This window comes from Stegodyphus dumicola, chromosome 11 (assembly GCF_044657685.1).
Source record: "Stegodyphus dumicola isolate Sdum_Otavi_A_Nest chromosome 11, ASM4465768v1".
Classification (NCBI taxonomy): Eukaryota; Metazoa; Arthropoda; class Arachnida; order Araneae; family Eresidae; genus Stegodyphus; species Stegodyphus dumicola.
Genome location: NC_140778.1, coordinates 70,357,830 through 70,371,983, shown reverse-complemented (window position 1 = coordinate 70,371,983; position 14,154 = coordinate 70,357,830). Strand labels below are relative to the sequence as shown.

The 14,154-nt window shown below is 33.2% G+C and overlaps 1 protein-coding gene across 2 annotated transcripts; it reads left to right on the top strand.

The window, feature by feature from the left end:
• The first annotated feature begins 6,474 nt into the window (after window positions 1-6,474).
• On the top strand, window positions 6,475-13,728 carry LOC146994081 (uncharacterized). Of its 2 annotated transcripts, none has more exons than XM_085826814.1 (2): window positions 6,475-8,288; window positions 13,387-13,728. In XM_085826814.1, the coding sequence occupies exon 1, from the start codon at window positions 6,599-6,601 to the stop codon at window positions 7,826-7,828; it is 1,230 nt and encodes a 409-aa protein (XP_085682940.1). In that variant the 5' UTR covers window positions 6,475-6,598; the 3' UTR covers window positions 7,829-8,288; window positions 13,387-13,728. The 2 variants fall into 2 exon arrangements, with proteins under 2 accessions (XP_085682940.1, XP_085682939.1); XM_085826813.1 differs by lacking the exon at window positions 6,475-8,288 and adding an exon at window positions 8,910-10,891.
• Window positions 13,729-14,154: the final 426 nt, after the last annotated feature.

Below are 14,154 nucleotides of genomic sequence, written 5' to 3'. Positions count from 1 at the left end.
TAAAATATTTACGCAACTGAACATGTGGAAAGATATATCGAAAAATATAGGTATATTTCTGTAATTCAGCTTAATTTAAGGCTATTTCATTGAGATTCATAAATACGAAACGCGCATAAACTGAAATCACTGAATTCACATAAATCTGTTTTATTTTATTAATATTTATTTTCTTGTTGTTATAAGATTGTTGGTTGTGAAAAGAATCTTTTTAAAACTTTCATTTAAAAAAAATGCAACTTATGACTAGTTTTTTAGATAATTATCTGTTATTAATTTCAGTTTAAAATTATTTTAAATGATTCTTTAATAAATTACAATATTGTGAATAAATCAGAACTATCACTTCTTAAAATAAAAATTGGAAAGTACACCCAACAGGTTGCTAATAAAACCTAAACAAATTCTTGAAATATTCAGAAACGTTATTTTTAAAGGCTTTAATGTTATGCACATGCATTTAGATTTCAAACTATTTCTTAATGATTTTCTGTACGTAGTAAATTACGGATATCATCTTTATTACTTTAAAACAAAACCTAACAATAGCGAAGCATTTCATTATAAATTTTACATATTTTTAGTGGAAAATACATGTACGGAACAGCTTAAAAATACGTACGTTTCACTGCCGTAATGCAATGTTTTGAAGTTACTAACATGGACGCCGCTTGTTCGGTGGAGTTTCATTCCCCGATAGTGGAGGAAACTGCGAACCCTCCCTCCTTCTATTCTAACCTCCTTGAGTTGAACAGTGTTAAACGAATGTCGCATACTGCACATGCCCAGAAACAAATTTGGCGTAATTATTATGTTGGCGCGATTTGAAAAGAGGATAAATACGGTATGTGGTAGATGTACCGCCATCTGATTGTAAACAAATCCGGCGTTTAAGTCTTTCGTAGAGTATATGTGCAATGTAAAGGAATTACTGTGTAAAATTAGATTTTTTTCCTGTACTGCTCCAACAACTGGAAAGTTGAACGATACGATCAAGTTTAAATTCGATTTTTGAGTGCACAAAATGGGTAAAGGAAGTCAGCGTAAATGCAGATGCTCCAGTAGATAGCGCGAGCTTCAAACCAAATGCTATTGCGAGATTGCTTTCAGGTATGTATATATTTTCCCATTTCAGTAAATTCGATATGTTATATGTGCAATATGTGATATATTGTATTTTAACACATATACAGTTCATTAACATTTTTTAACATTTCCTAAATTTCTATATAATGTAGCATTAAGAAAGATGTTTTAAGAAATTTGTTTCCTTACTGTTTTAATTTTTTCGAAAAGAAACATCATTTTCGAGAAACTTCAAGAAGAAAGTTATTAGCGTAATTTTATTACAGCTAAAACTGATGCAAGGTACTTGAGTCTTATCTCAAAATGTGCTGAAATGTTTTGGTTGAAGTTAATATAAAATAATGTAATGAACTCGTAATGTAATGAATTGTGGTATAACTGTAAAGAATTGGTAAAAATAAAATATAATTAGCTCAAATTTACTTAACTCCTTATATTATCAAATATCTATTGAATAGAAAAACCTGTTGAAATATTAAATGTAACAAGTTCTATTTTTAAAAGGCAGATGATTGTACAGCATGTAGGAATTGATGATGATTTTTAATAACCCTAAAGTAATAGTAAAGTCAACAATAAAGAAATTTTGATGCATGTAATTTTCATCAATGATTACATAACATTGCACTTTAATATAAAGTATGCTTGGATTGTTTTCATGTATGCTATATATTATTGCAAATTAGTTCTTCATAAAATTGTATATTTCTGCTGTGAAAAAGTATGTATGCAATCATGCAAGTTGTAGGAAAACATGTACGTGTACTGCACATGTACCAGGAAGACAAGATAACAATTATGACTGTCAGTCATCATTTGCTGACTGTATCTGTCAAGCTGACTACACAGACTATAGTAGCCAAAGATAAGTTGTAGAAAGTGTGTTTCAGAGTTGAATATATGAATTAAAGTTAGTAGGATAATTATTCTTAACTAAATAATAAAATTTAAATAAAACCCCTTATTTTATTTTTTATAAATTCTCTTATTATTATGATGTGATTTCACAACCATTGACCCTCTCCTATTGTTAAATAATTCATTCAGCACTGAACAACATATTATTTTATTGGTATAAAAAATAATATATTTTGTGTGTATGACCAATGTTGCATAATCGAGAAAATATTGTTAAGAATTTTATTATTACTATTTTTATTATTATTGTCTATTTTTCAAAAGTGTGTTTTTGTTTTATTACTGTGTGAAGTTGTAACTATATGTCTTTTCTTGTGTGGCAACAACGCTTCTGTAATTCTTCAATTTGAACTTTTGGATGTGTGCCAAGTTTGATGGCGTAATGCTCTGGTGAGAGCGTCGATTGATTGTGTAGATGAAACATGTTGTTTCAGAACGTTATTTCTTTAAAATATGTAAAATAAATGTTTTGTTTTCTGAACTCGGATTATGCAAACGTTATTTAGTTTCAACATAAAAGTTTGGCGTCCGTTTGACAGGACGTTTGTGTGATTTCGAGTAGTTTTGATTTAGGCGTTTTGTTAAAATGGAGTTGTTAAAGGCAAAACGTAAAAGTGAACGTACTTCGTTTACGTTAACTACGAAGATTGTGGAAGAAGAATTGCCTACTTGTACGGATCCTGAGAGATTGCAAGTGTTGTTGGGGCAACTAATTGACAAATTTGAACGCTTGGACAGTACTCAAAGCAGTGTTTTAGAACAAACCAAGGAAGCGGATTTCGAGAATGAATTTAATACGGCTGAAGGATACAGAGATTCCTTTATAGCTTTAAAGGTGAAACTTCAGAATAAAATTGGACAATTGAATTCGATGAATGTTACTACAGATATTGCTTCACTTTCGATTTCGGATCCTAAAGAAAATAAAAACAGGAAGTTCAAACTTCCTAAGCTTGAGCTGAAAAAATTTTCTGGAGATGCAAGAGAATTTTTAGGCTTTTGGAGCCAATTCTCCAAAATTCATGAAGATGCGGATATTGTGCCGGAAGATAAATTTTTGTACTTAGTGCAAAGTGCAGTACCTGGCTCAAAGGCAGCTCAACTTTTGAACAGTTTTCCTGTTACCGCCGCGAATTATCCTAAAGCTATCGAGCAGCTGAAAGAAAGATTTGGTAGAGAAGACCTTCTGGTGCAGATCTATGTAAGAGATTTGCTTGGGCTTGTTACAAAGAATGCTACAACAGGCAGAACGGCGTCGGACTTAGGAGTACTTTATGATAGTATAGAAGGTAAATTACGAGCGCTGGAAAGCTTAGGACGCACCAAGGAAAAGTTTGCTGATTTCTTAGGACCTTTAGTGGAGTCGTGCCTACCTGAGAATATTCTACGTGCCTGGGAGCGGAGTCGAACTTCTGAACAGGGACAGGAAAAGAGTTCTGAAAGAACGCTTGAAAAACTAATGTGTTTTTTAAGGCATGAAGTAGAATCGGAAGAAATGATTAGATTAGCACAATCAGGATTTACTCATTCTGTTAAGCGTCTTAATAAAAATGTTATTTCAGGTAATTCAGATTTAGCAACAGCTGCCGCGCTGGTAAGTACAAATGAAACCAGTAAAGGTAAGCATATTGTTTGTATATTTTGTGGTAAGCCTCATAGGAGTGCTAAGTGTTTTAAAGCTGAAAATATGAGCTTAAATGAAAAGAGGCAACTTGTACAAAAGAAAGGTGTTTGTTTTTCATGTTTAAGAATTGGCCATTTAAAAAACCAATGTAAAGCCAATATTAAATGCCCCATTTGCAGTTGTGATCATATAAAATTTATGTGTCCTCAGAATGTTAGTTCTGTAAAACAAAATGACTCTAAGTTGGATGTTTCCCTTTCTAATAACAGTAAGAGCGAGAAAGTTTATTTGCAAACTTTATGTGTTCTAATTAAAGTTAAAGATCGAGAGAGAAAAATTAGGATTCTCTTGGATTCGGGATCCCAACGATCATACGTTGGGGAGAAAATTATGAAGCGAATGAAGGCTGATCCTATTCGACAGGAGAAAGTAATTCATGGTTTGTTTGGGGGGAGGGAAACTGCGCCTGTAACCCATTCTGTTTTTGCTATTGACATAAGCAGTTTAGATAACACTTTTAGGTGTTTTGAAGCTTTTTCTGAAAAAAAGATATGTGGATTTGTTCCAACAATCAAGAATTCTCAGATTATAGAGGAATTGAAAAGCAGGAAAATTGAGGTCAGTGACACATTTTGCGAGGAAAGTGAAATTGATTTATTGATAGGTGCAGATGTCATTGGTAAACTGTTAACTGAGGAATACCTAGAATTACCCTCTGGTTTAACTGCAGTCAAAACAAAACTGGGTTGGACGGTTATGGGTAAAGAAAATGATACTGTCAGGGATAATGCCCTAATAAGTCTTTCCTTACATGTAAATAATGCTTCTTTGAAATCTTTATGGGAGCTTGAAGTTTTGGGTATTTCCGACCCGACAGAAAATAGTAAAACGAAAAATCTTCATTGTGACTATGAGATTGATTTTCAGAATAAATTATCTATTCGACCCGATGGTAGATATGAATTAGAATTACCCTGGAAATGCGAATCTACCAATTTATCAGATAATAAAAGCATTGCTTTGACACGTCATCAAAAAATGATAAAGAGGGCAAAAGAAAATAATTCTTTGAAGGAATATCAAGAAGTGTTTAAAGAGTGGGAAAATTTAAATATTATAGAAAAGGTTCCGGAAAAGGAATTAAACAATAAATGCCACTTTTTACCACACAGACCGGTTATTAAGATGAATAGTGAAAGCACTAAGGTAAGACCCGTTTTTGATGCTTCATCTTGTGAAAAGGGAAAACCATCTTTGAATCAGTGTTTATTGAAAGGACCTAATTTAATAGAATTAGCCCCTGATATTTTAGACAGAATGAGATTTTTTCCTATTGGTCTGAGTGCAGGCATAGAGAAAGCATTCTTGCAGTTAGGAATTTCTCCGAAGGATAGAGATTACTTGCGATTTTTCTATCCAAGTGATGAGGGAGAAATAGTGTATAGGCACTGCAGAGTAGTTTTTGGGGTTTCCTGCAGCCCTTATCTACTAGGTGCGTCTATTAAATATCTCTTAAATAATTGTCCATCTGACTTTTTAGATGTGGTTGACAAATTAAAAAATTCGTTCTATGTAGATAATTGTATTACGGGTGTTTACAATATTGAGGAACAAGAGGATTTAATTCAAAAGGCCAAAAGTCTTATGTCGAGAGGCAGATTTAATTTAAGGGGATGGGAGAGCAATGTTGCTTCCAAATATATTACAAAACATTCTGGGGACACACCTCTTTTAGGAATATTGTGGAATTTAGACAATGATACTTTAAGGTGTAATATGAATGTAAATATGATAACTTGTGATACTAAGGTAACTAAGAGACTGATTCTGTCTATTATACAATCAATTTTTGATCCAATTGGAATACTTGCACCAATAACTTTGCTTCCAAAACTTTTGTTACAAGAAACATGGAAGTTGAAATTTTCTTGGGACGAGGTATTGCCTCATGATTTTGTATGTAAATTTTTTGTGTGATTATCTGATATACTTTTGTTGAAAAATGTGGCAATACCCCGATTCATTGGAACCTTTGCAACAGTTGAATTGCATGTATTTGTCGATGCCTGCAAATATGCTTATGCAGGATGTATTTTCGCGAGAAGTGTTGATTCATGCAGTGTAAAAATTACTCTCTTAAGAGCAAAATCTAGAGTAGCTCCTATTAAGAATTTGACGATTCCTAGATTGGAATTAATGTCCTGTTGCATTGGATCCCGATTATTATATTCTGTTTGTAAAGCTCTTAATGATTTTGATATAAATGTAACTTTATGGTGTGATTCCACAGTCGCATTATGGTGGATCAGAAATCCTGGTAATTGGTCAAACTTTGTAAGCAATCGTGTTAAAGAAATTGCTAAGTTGACAAAACCTGAATCATGGAGGCATGTGCCTGGTAATATGAACCCAGCAGATGTGTTATCTCGAGGTTGCTCTGCTAAACAAATGATTAACTCGGAGTGGTTTAAGGGACCTCTCTGGCTAAGAGAAAGCCCTGAATTTTGGCCTACGAATATTGTTTGTCAGCCGAGCGAAGCTGACTTGGAAAAGAGGAAGGTAAAACTTATTAATGTTAACTTTTCAGAGGATACCATTCCTTGGTATGCAGAAAGAGTTTCTGATTATGAGAAAATTATTCGTGTATACGGTTGGGTGTTACGTTTTATTTCTAACAGTAGGAAGAAGTCAAATTTGTGTAAAGAATCTAAACTAACTGTTGCTGAAATCATAAATTCCTAAAAAGTTTTGATTCGGTTGGTTCAAAGCTCAAATTTCCCTGACATTGGAGCTCTTAATCCACTTGATGTATTCATTGATAATGAAAAAATTATCAGAGTTAAAACTAGAATATTGGAACGCAAAGACAATTCTGAATTTTTAAAACCAATTTTGTTACCGAGTAAATGTATCTTTACTACATTGTTAATTGAGTCAGTTCATAAGAAACATTATCATGCTGGAACTCAAATGCTTCAATCTATTTTAAGAGAAAGGTTCTGGATACTAAAACAACGTAAAAATGTGCGTAATGTGTTAAAAGGGTGTGTAATATGTCAACGATATAAAGCGAAACCGATGTCTTGCGAAGTGACTCCTCTTCCTGAAGATCGCGTAGGAGATTATAGGGCTTTTGAAATTTTGGGAGTAGATTTAGCTGGCCCATTGTTTTTGAAAAACGGTAAGAAGGTTTGGATGGCACTCTTCACATGCGCTGTGTACAGAGCAATCCATCTAGAACTGGTGACTTCGTTATCAACAGAATCTTTTCTTTTGGCTTTAAGACGATTCATAGCCAGACGTGGCAGACCACGAACCATTTATTCTGACAATGGGACTAACTTCCGAGGAACGTATAACGAAATGTCTAAACTTAACTGGGACATAATAGAGAATGAGGCAAAAATAAAGAGAATAGTATGGAAATTCAATCCACCAACAGCCTCCTGGTGGGGAGGTTGGTGGGAACGGCTAGTTCGCATGGTTAAAGAACTTTTAAGACGTTCTTTGGGAAAATCGGTTTTATCTTATGAAGAACTGGAAACCTTAATTTGCGACTGTGAGTCGGTAATTAATTATCGACCTTTAACATATATTTCGGAGAAATCTGAAGATGCTATCCGTTTAACTCCGTCAATGTTTTTAATTGAAAATTGTACTTCGAATGTAGCAGATATAGATAAAATTGACTCTCAGCATTTTTTTAGAAGAATTAAATACCGCACAAAACTTCTTAAAGATTTAAGGAACCGCTTCCGAAAAGAATATTTGGGGCAATTAATAATGAAACAACCACAAAATAAAGTAACCCGGTTGCCTAAAATTGGGGAGATAGTCTTAATAGGCGATGATTTCAAAAAACGCTTGTATTGGCCTTTTGGTAAAATTATAGAGAAAATTCCTGGTCAGGATGGCAAAGTTCGAACAGTTAAACTAAAAACTCAGAATGGGATTTTCATAAGGCCCGTTCAGCTTATTTATCCACTAGAGATACAACTAGATGAAAATTATTTAGTTGAAGAGCCTAACGTTAATGACGATAAGAAAAACGATCAGACTAACGTACAGCATATAAAACAGAAATTTACGTCGTCAGGACGGCTTGTTAAAAAGCCTAATGTACTAGACCATTTTAATAGGATAACATATGTTTTTGAGTCGTTTGCCACTGACTCAAAAAGGGGGGAGGATGTTGCATAATCGAGAAAATATTGTTAAGAATTTTATTATTACTATTTTTATTATTATTGTCTATTTTTCAAAAGTGTGTTTTTGTTTTATTACTGTGTGAAGTTGTAACTATATGTCTTTTCTTGTGTGGCAACAACGCTTCTGTAATTCTTCAATTTGAACTTTTGGATGTGTGCCAAGTTTGATGGCGTAATGCTCTGGTGAGAGCGTCGATTGATTGTGTAGATGAAACATGTTGTTTCAGAACGTTATTTCTTTAAAATATGTAAAATAAATGTTTTGTTTTCTGAACTCGGATTATGCAAACGTTATTTAGTTTCAACAACCAAGTTATGATCTAAGATTTTTCAATACTTGAATCATCCTTTTAAACATTTTTATAAAATGATTTTTTTTAATTTCAGGCATTGGCACAGTGAATGGCAGCTGAAAAATTTTGACTCTTGTTTCTGGAAGTGAAATGTTAGATGTAAGTAATGATGTTTGAGACCCTTATCACACGGCATTTGTTTCACATGAACAACTTGTTTCGGACAGTTTTTCTGCCTGGTTTACTATTGAAAGAAAGACATGCAATGTTTTCCTTCCTTTCTAAAAAAATTGCAAATTGTTCGTTTTCAATCAGTCAGCTATCAGCTTGTTTGTAATGGGGAACCAGTTTCCCATGTTAACCCCAAAGTGATCTATGATAATTGGCTGTTGTGACAAAGCAGAAAAATTGTGCCAAACAGTTATTCTTCCGAAACAAACTGATGTGTGATAGCATCCTTACTGTTAATAATACTGTGAAGCACTTAATTGTATGCTTTGCTAATGAATATGTACTAGGCAATTGTGGTTATTATGAAAGAGGTGAAATTTCAAATACAATTGTTTCAGTTACAATTATTACAGATATTATTTAATTTTGTAATAATGCTAATTAAAAATATGCATTAAGAAAATGCAAAAATTAGTGTATAAGCATACTAAGTAGTTCAGAGTAAGACTTGTACTTAATTTATAGTAGGCACTCATTGACACATATGATGACTCGTATAACGAAATCGTGACTTCTCGATATGGCTCGTACTAAGCAGACTCCCCGTAGTGAAGCGGTTCCACCCGACAAAGCTATGGATCCTGTTTCGGACAGCTCGAATACGACGGCCACTGATATGGACCAGGACGATGATCACGTTCTCACGGAACATGAAATTGCTATCCTACGACAGGAACTCAAGGGACAGGAAGTGCGACTAGAGGAGATTAAAGAAAACTACAAGCTCTTAGCGGCCAACAGACCAGTTACTGACCGTGATTACCACACAGATATTATGAAAAAGAATTTGGAAAACAAGATGAAGCTGATCGAAAAGCTGAGGGGTAAGTTAAACTTTGCTCTTTCTCATGCAAGCACTACACAGCCAATCACACAACAGAAACGCAAACCACATGATAACTCAAACAGTGATGACGATACGGAAGGATTCCAAAAACCACAAAAAACTGCTAAGGTACCCGTAAATGTTACACCCAACATTATACCCACCCACAACAGCTACACAGCACTCTCGCAACCAGACACTCATTCCACTCAACCCACACAACAAATTAATAGCTCACAATCACCAGATACAAGACTTCCCAACTACAGCACACCTACACCGATTATGGTCAAGCCGACAGATGGCGCCACACACAACCAGTACATCAAGAAACTCACTACACTTACTCAAGCTACATTCTACGCCAAAATAAGTGGTGAATATCTAAAATTACTACCTTCAACAACAGATGACCACAGACAACTCACCATAGACCTACAAAAACATAACATCGAACATTATATCATTACACCCAAGCACAAACGCCCAATTAAAGTAGTTATCCGAGGCCTACCCATTACCACTGACACACATGAAATCTCCACTGAACTCACAAACCTCGGATACACAGTACACAAAGTAGTTCAACTCACCAGATTCAAGACCAAACAACCTATGCCACTATTTCAGATACAACTCATGCAAACACCCAACATTGACAAAATCTACAGTGAAACACACCTAGGTATGTTCATCATTACAATCGAAAAATATATCAACAAAAACATTACACCACAATGCCACAATTGCCAACGTTTTAATCACTCATCAGACAATTGTTTCTTCCTACCTAGGTGTGTTAAATGCGCACAACAACATAAATCAACAGACTGCCCTACACAAGGCAAAATAGATAACCCCACATGCGCAAATTGCCACAAAAATCATCCAGCTTCATACCGCGGTTGCGAGAAATTCCCTAAAAACAGAAACACAAATAATTCACCAAATTACACTTTTACTCCAAGCAACAGCACCCCAAATATACCAACATCCACACAAGGCAGAACATACGCACAGGTTACTTCCAACAACACACAAGACACTAGAAATCAGATTACCAACACTACACCTAACGCGAACATTTTCACCGACATTTTCTCTACACTAAAAGAACTCAATAATATTTTCGGCCACAATAACATATTTAAATTCTTTTCTACTCTCAAAAATAACTTAGACCAATTAAAAGCAGCAGATACACCCATGGAGAAACTATTAATTCTATTTACCATATGTGAGGAAGCTAACATCTTTAACTAAATTTAAAAAAAAAAAAAAAAAACTCTTAAATTATATCTTTGATCTGTGAACATAATACACTTGCTTGCATGAGACCCCTCAGCTCTATTTCCAAATTCCAACTTTTTCTCCCATTGGACATTACCACCCACATGACCTAAAGATTTTCAAGACTTCTCTCCGCCCATCGACGCCGCCTTCTATACCTCAGCGCAACGACTTTCACCCTAGGAGTTAGCCTCCGAATACTTCTCCCCAAGTGCAGGTATCATCAAATCATCTTTCAACTGGACTTTATGTCATTCACATCGCTTATGGACATGCTATCATCACTCTGCCGAACAACACTTATGCCCACAATGTTCGAAAAGTGACGCAACTTCGATCGGAATAGGACTCTTCAGTCCAGGCGCCCGTTGAAAGGAACCTGCCGGTTCATGGATGATACACTGATATAAGTTTGGTAAGCCTTTATACTGTTTACATGTCTTCTATATTCAGATTTGAATCATCATCTGCCAACAAATTCAGTTAATCAGGCATTGTTGACCTTATTAGTTTCTTGCAGATGTGTGAACTTTGGAAACATTTTTAGATTTAGTGTAGTTTTTGTTTGCTTTTCAGGTTTTCACATAATATCAACTAGACACATTACCTCTTCATTTTAAAGGTCAGAGAGATAAAATAAAAAAAATTAATTAGTTAATATCAAACCTAAAATGTTCTTTTATTACACAACTATTATTTAAGCCATCCAAATGGGCGCAATATTTTTATAATACTTTTAATTTTCCAGTATATGTTATTGAAGCCATTCAAATCCCACTTGGGCATTTTCAAGCATATTAGTTGTTGAATATTATGTCTGACTGTAAACACAGGCAAAGTATGTATAATTATTATGTAATTTAACCTATCTTTCCTTCAAATATTTCTTTAAAATTACACGAGACAGGCATACATTTGACCTTTGATTAACAGACTTAGTGTAGTCGCCATGACGGATAAGAAAACAGATGAATAATAGACCACCCATAATCACCAACATATAATGCAAGGATTTGAGAATAAAGATTGCTTATTAGCATAATAGTGCACTCAATATTAGATATAAAAATTATAGAACTGAAAGATTTGTCATGTATCATCTTTGCTTATTATTATATATATTGAAAATAAACAGTTTGCTTCTGCAACAGAATAAATATCGAGTGTCTTGAAATGTTTTGTATACCTGGAGCTTTACAGTTCAGTACATTATACAAAGAGCAGTATATATAATGATTATCAGGTCTGCACAGAAATTTTTAATGGAAAATTCTTGTGTATAGATTTAGTTCATATTTTGTATCTTGTGTACAGATTTAGTTGATATTTTGCAAGACATGGCAATATTTCAGACTTTTAATTCTAATTATTGTGACAAAACAATCATTAGAAAATTATACACGTATGAAAATTATTAATATTACATGATGTAGCTTATATTAATAATTTTCATGCGTGTATATGTAATATTTTGGCAGGCACAGGAATGACCAAAGCTTGACAATATAACTACATCATAGGCCAGGCATTGTTATGGCTGGATAGAAGGTTGCAAAATGACGACAAAGAAGGATTTAGCTTTTTTTAGATCCCACATCTTTATTCAATTCTCCCAGCAGATCATTTTGCCTTTAGATGAAATTCTCAAAATTATATATTCAATATTGATTTAAACTAAGTAAGATTAAATTTAGACTTTACGTCATATCTGCTTTAACAAAGGAAAGAACAAGATGGGAACAAGCTGCAAGGTCTCGTAGCAGCGGTAGAAGAAAGCAGTCTGACGAAAAATGGCACGTATTCAGCATGTGTACTAGCGGTTATATAACATGCCAGAATGTTCTCGAAAGTACTGGTCTAGGATAAGATCCTGAAACTGCAGTAAGTTAATTATAGGTTGCATGCTCGCGCAGAGCAGAGCCGCTGTATTTTCTATATTTTACATGTATATAATACATATTCTTTGTGTCTTGGTGAATACATTCTACCTCGCTGGCAGGTAACAGAAACTGACGATCAAAAGATTGATGAATATTTAATAATTTTGATGAGATTATCTAGGAAAGTAAAATAGTTTAAAACGTATTAAACATGGTTTTCCAGAATGTTTCCTAGCATAGTTTTTAATCTCAGACTAAATGATACACATTATCTGGAAGTTCATATTCTTGTGTCATAAAGTATGCTTTATTGTAATTAGTCTTAGATTGTAAAGTTAAATTTATAAAAATATGATGAGTTAAAAATGTATTGCAGATATTAAACTAGATTTTTATATGCAATTTTGAAATTTTAGAGATCTTGCTTCATGTAATTATTTTTAATGTTTTTATTAAATTCTTAATTAATGCTATTATGCATGCATTAGAAAGTGAAATGAAATAATACTTAGGGATATCATTTGGCTGCATTCTGTTGTTTCTCAGTTAAACTATTCTGCATTCAAAAAATTACTCAAGGATTCTCACGACTACCAGCTGAAACAGTTCCAAAGTATTTCTGCAAAATATACGTAATTACTTAAGAATTGTATCTTTTTGATAATATTATTTAGCCTTTACAAGTTACTGCCAAATATTTTGGCAGTAATTTGTACTTGTTACAAAATAATTTGAATTATTTACAAAATAATTCAAATTATTTTGTAAATCAGAAATCTTCGAGGGGATTAGTGTGTCTTGCATAGTTACCCTGGTGCCACACTATAACACTGAAATTGATAGATGTATAATTGAATGTTTAATCAAAAATGTCTAATTCCTCTTTTATGATATTTCAATAATTGATACTACTGAAACAAGAAATATTGGTACATTAACATTTTCTTAATATTCATTGTGTATTTGTTATGATGCATGTATTAATGTCATTACAAGTTAGCATTTGATAATGTTTGTTTCAACAATTTAGGGTTTGATGAAGTGCCACAGAGATTATCACTTAAAGAAATCATGCAGGCCAACCACCAACACAAGATATTAAAAGAGCAATGAAAATGAAGATTTAACTATAAAGAAAAATCTGACTAATGTTATTACTCATAACACTTAATTGTTTCATATTATTGTAAATTTATGCAAGTTTTCCTGTATTCTGTTTATTTTGCAACTTATGTTATTGTAAATTCATGTATGTTTTCATTCTTGCTCTGTCATGCATTTCATACTAATCATTTGTTGTGCATATTAATTATGTGTATATTACATCATTGAATTACTGTATTTGAATTTTAATAAACCTTTTTACCATTCAGTAGTACTTTTCCATAAAACCCTGAACATTCTAAACATCCCATATCACTAATCCTCAATTCTAAATAATACTTGAGTTTACTTAATTCATGTATTAACGAATTTGAAAAATAATACAATAGTGACATATTTTGAGGTAAAATAAATAATGCTCAATTGGACATTTTAAAATGTTTTTCCTTTTAATAGAGGAACATTTTTTAAGGATTTAATTATTAGTATTTGAATATTGTATTAATATATGATTAATTAGTATATGAATATATTCTGTGTAATGAATAAGTAAGGCAGTGAACAAATTTTGAACAATAATTTCATATGAAGAAATATGATCTGCCTGGGTTAAAAAATTAATCTTTAAATCCTATTTATGAGATTATATAACTGAAATCTGTAGCCCAACAGCAGTTAAAGCAACCCACCTCCA